This window comes from Triticum dicoccoides, chromosome 4A (assembly GCF_002162155.2).
Source record: "Triticum dicoccoides isolate Atlit2015 ecotype Zavitan chromosome 4A, WEW_v2.0, whole genome shotgun sequence".
Lineage (NCBI taxonomy): Eukaryota > Viridiplantae > Streptophyta > Magnoliopsida > Poales > Poaceae > Triticum > Triticum dicoccoides.
The window spans coordinates 736,054,697-736,058,211 of NC_041386.1; the positions used below are offsets into that span (position 1 = coordinate 736,054,697).

Consider the following 3,515-nt stretch of genomic DNA (forward strand, 5'->3'; position numbering starts at 1 on the left):
GGCAGCTAGGGTTTGGATCGTGATTAGGTTGATACCATGTTAGAAGGGAGAGAGGGATTGTTGCGGAATATGATGGATTTATTATTGAGCTTCGAGGGCGAGTATATATTGAGTACAAGACTTGGAGGCAAGATGCCTCTCCTGGAGATAAGGTAGGAGACGGATTACAAATCCTAGACTACCAAATACATATATCCCAAATATATCTCTAACACTTTTCTTGTTCCATTTCTCATTTCATTTTTGTCTTATTCATTTTTTTCTGCTTCGTGTATAGTTATTGGCCAAACAGGGAGACTTGGTGGGCGACTTCCTTAGTCAAGGTCTAAACTCCTTTTTATTTTTTATTCTTGTATGGAATGACAAGGCAGCAAAGCACTTACCTAACTACGCGTGAACCAAAACTTGCTTGTTATATATGCACCCAACCCAAGTGGGTCTGCTTAGTTAAGCTCGCGGTGCACCTTTCTTCTTTCATCTGGGACTGGGAGCCAAGAATCCTCTTGAGCACAAGCACCACAAGGCCTTCAGCTCAGCAGGTCTGATATTGCTTTCTTTAGTTTAGGACCTAGCCATCTGATATTGCTTTGGTTCCTAGCCACTGGTATTTCATCATCGCCTTGTACTGCCAACAGGAATATATAGGATTGTTTGCCCTTTCTGTCGATTATTGTGGGAACTGATTTCTAGACTTCGAAACAGAGGATCGTAGCTGAAACCTCACGGAGAAATGGCTGATAAAATATATATATGGGAGAAGAAGCTACAAGATCCAAGTGCACCACCCATGCCGTTTCCTTTAGACTTTCTGAAGGCCATCACATGTGATTTTTCCGCTGAACAAGAGCTCGGCAAAGGTGGGTATGGAGTGGTTTACAAGGTATACTAACTATACGTGTATGACCAATTCCATTCACTCCAATTATCAGATTAATATTATTTAGCAATTAATATAGTCATTAACAGGGCACACAAGTCAAACTATGAAGTGACTTTTGACTTACCTCACAGGGAGTTCTTCCGAGTGGAAAAATTATTGCTGTGAAGAAGCTTCATGATACACATCTGGTGGAAGATAACAAATTCCAAAAGGAGGTCAGATATCTTATGGGGATGAAGCACCAAAACGTAGTACAGTTTGTAGGTTACTGTGCCGAATCAAGTTGGGAAGCGATGAAGCTGCCTGGAATTGTGGGTTATATTTTCTCTGAAGCACCAAAAAGATTGCTTTGCTTCGAGTATGTATGCAATCAAAGCCTTGACAAGTATATCTCCGGTATGATTCCTGAAATCTCGACTACTTTATTTTCATTTTAGTCCCTGTAGTTTAGTTTCTACAATACGGCTTTAACCTGTACTGATTGTGTCAGTTACTAACCTGACGACAAATCATTTTTATAGATTCTGGAACTGACACAACCAAACTATTTAGACCAAGACACGGTTCCATAACTGTAATCTGCAATCACTGAATGGAGTTTAGCTTATTATTAATTTATCAAATTTTATATATAGATGGATCTTCGGGCCTTGAGTGGAACATGAGATGTGAAATAATAAGGGGAATTTGCGATGGTTTGCATTATCTTCATGGGGAATGCCAAATTATTCATCTTGACTTGAAGCCTGCAAATATATTGTTTGGTACTAATATGGAGCCGAAAATTGCGGATTTTGGTTTGTCAAAGATCTTTGCGGATCAATCACTTACTAAAAATCCTGCAGGAACACTGTAAGCTTTGCCTTATTCTACAGTATCTCATGTTCATTCTTGAAATGCCTCAAACTTCCAAACTCTGCTGCAGGGGATATATGGCTCCAGAGTACTTAATCCGTGGTTTAGTCTCCATCAAGGCAGATATATTTAGTTTAGGTGTCGTAATCATTGAGATAATCACTGGTCGTAAAGAACTTCCATGTTTTCAGCAGTTCAATGAGAATGGTAGTCCCCAGAGCGACATCGCATCTGAGCAGGACTTCATAGAGAAAGTAAGATGACGTAATCCAGTTTTTGCATGTTTGAATCGAACAACCTTTTTCCCCAACTATGTTGGTGACAGTCAAACTTGCGAAGGAAGAAAAAGGACCATAGTATTTAAAGAAACCCACAAGTACTACTATTACTGAATAGGACATGAAAGAAGATGGATTTAAAGTCATGAAGATAGTTACTGTCATAGAATTAACTTACTCTCTTTTAGAAACATTTATCTTGTGTTTCTTCATGTCTGATGAAAATGCAACTTATATGGTGTTATATCTGGCTCTAAACAAGGGTTTCTTTTTAAAGATTTCTGCTTTTATCCTGATGTTTGAATTGATGTTTACAATTTTTTTTGTTATATATGTTACCATATTCATAGCGCCAACTAACAAGTGCAATTTCATAGATACTTGATACTTGGAGGAATAGGTTGCAAATATCAGATGGCCACATAGAAAAATTGAAACAGATACGGGTATGCGCAGAGTTAGGAATACAATGTGCTCAACTTAACCCAGTTCAGAGACCAGTTACACAGCATATAATCGATCGGCTTGCTGAAGTGAAGGACAGATCCATCAAGACTGGCACTTTTGCAGTAGAGCAGGTATGTTGACAGAACATGGTCCTGCAGGATCATCGAGTCAGCATTCCACAAAGCAAAACTATCATCCCTCCGAAAGACATGTCGACACCTTTTGATGCATCTTGCTGTTTTTCCCACATCACAGGTCTCTGCTCAAATTGGTAACAGTAGCGCACCGGCAGCAATAGCATCAAGTACGGCTTCTGAGCATGACGAAGTAAGTGAGCTTCTTCAGAAACTATCATCGCAGAACGCTTTGGATCAGCGTGAAGCCGCAGGCGTGCTTCGCCAGCTCGCGAAGCGCAGTGCTGAGCATCGTGCACGCATCGGGGAATCTGGCGGCATCCCTATCCTCTCGAGACTTCTGTCTTCGACGACTGATCTTAGCGCCCAGGAGCATGTGGTCACCACTCTCCTCATCATTTCTGTCAACCGAGAGAACAGACGGAGGATTGTTTCCTCTGGAGCTGTTTCCGGGATCGTGCGGGCGCTAGAGAGGGGCAACATGAGCCCCCTTGCGCTACTGTCAATCCTTTCCAACGGCCCCGAGGGAGTGGCAGCTATCAGTGCCGCTGCCGCTGTCATACCAAGTCTGGTTGGAGTTATTAGGAATGGATCCTCAGCGAGCAAGGCAAATGCAGTTGCTATCCTGTTGCGTGTCTTTTTTTTTTTTTTGCGAGATATCCTGTTGCGTGTCTGTGATGGCGAAGGCAAGCAGCAGCGACAGAACCTTGCTCAGGCACATGAGCATGGCCTCGTGCCCTTGCTGGCGGAGCTAAAGGAAAGCAGCAGCACACACATGGGGAAAAGTAAAGCGACCCGGCTGCTCCGACTAATGAATAACTAGTGAATGAGGGAGGCACGTTTGTGCGGCCAAATTTACAAGATATTTTACGTATGAGCTGGTGGCATTTTGCTTATCTACTTGTTACTTGTTCGATCCTA

At 42.1% G+C, this 3,515-nt stretch overlaps 1 protein-coding gene across 1 annotated transcript; it reads left to right on the top strand.

Annotated features, from left to right (window-relative positions):
• The first annotated feature begins 465 nt into the window (after nucleotides 1–465).
• On the top strand, nucleotides 466–3,474 carry LOC119288257 (putative receptor-like protein kinase At4g00960). The gene is made up of 7 exons (XM_037567890.1): nucleotides 466–539; nucleotides 703–880; nucleotides 1,012–1,276; nucleotides 1,516–1,732; nucleotides 1,806–1,989; nucleotides 2,391–2,591; nucleotides 2,716–3,474. Exons 2-7 carry the CDS (start codon nucleotides 731–733, stop codon nucleotides 3,415–3,417), a joined length of 1,719 nt encoding a protein of 572 aa, XP_037423787.1. The 5' UTR covers nucleotides 466–539; nucleotides 703–730; the 3' UTR covers nucleotides 3,418–3,474.
• Nucleotides 3,475–3,515: the final 41 nt, after the last annotated feature.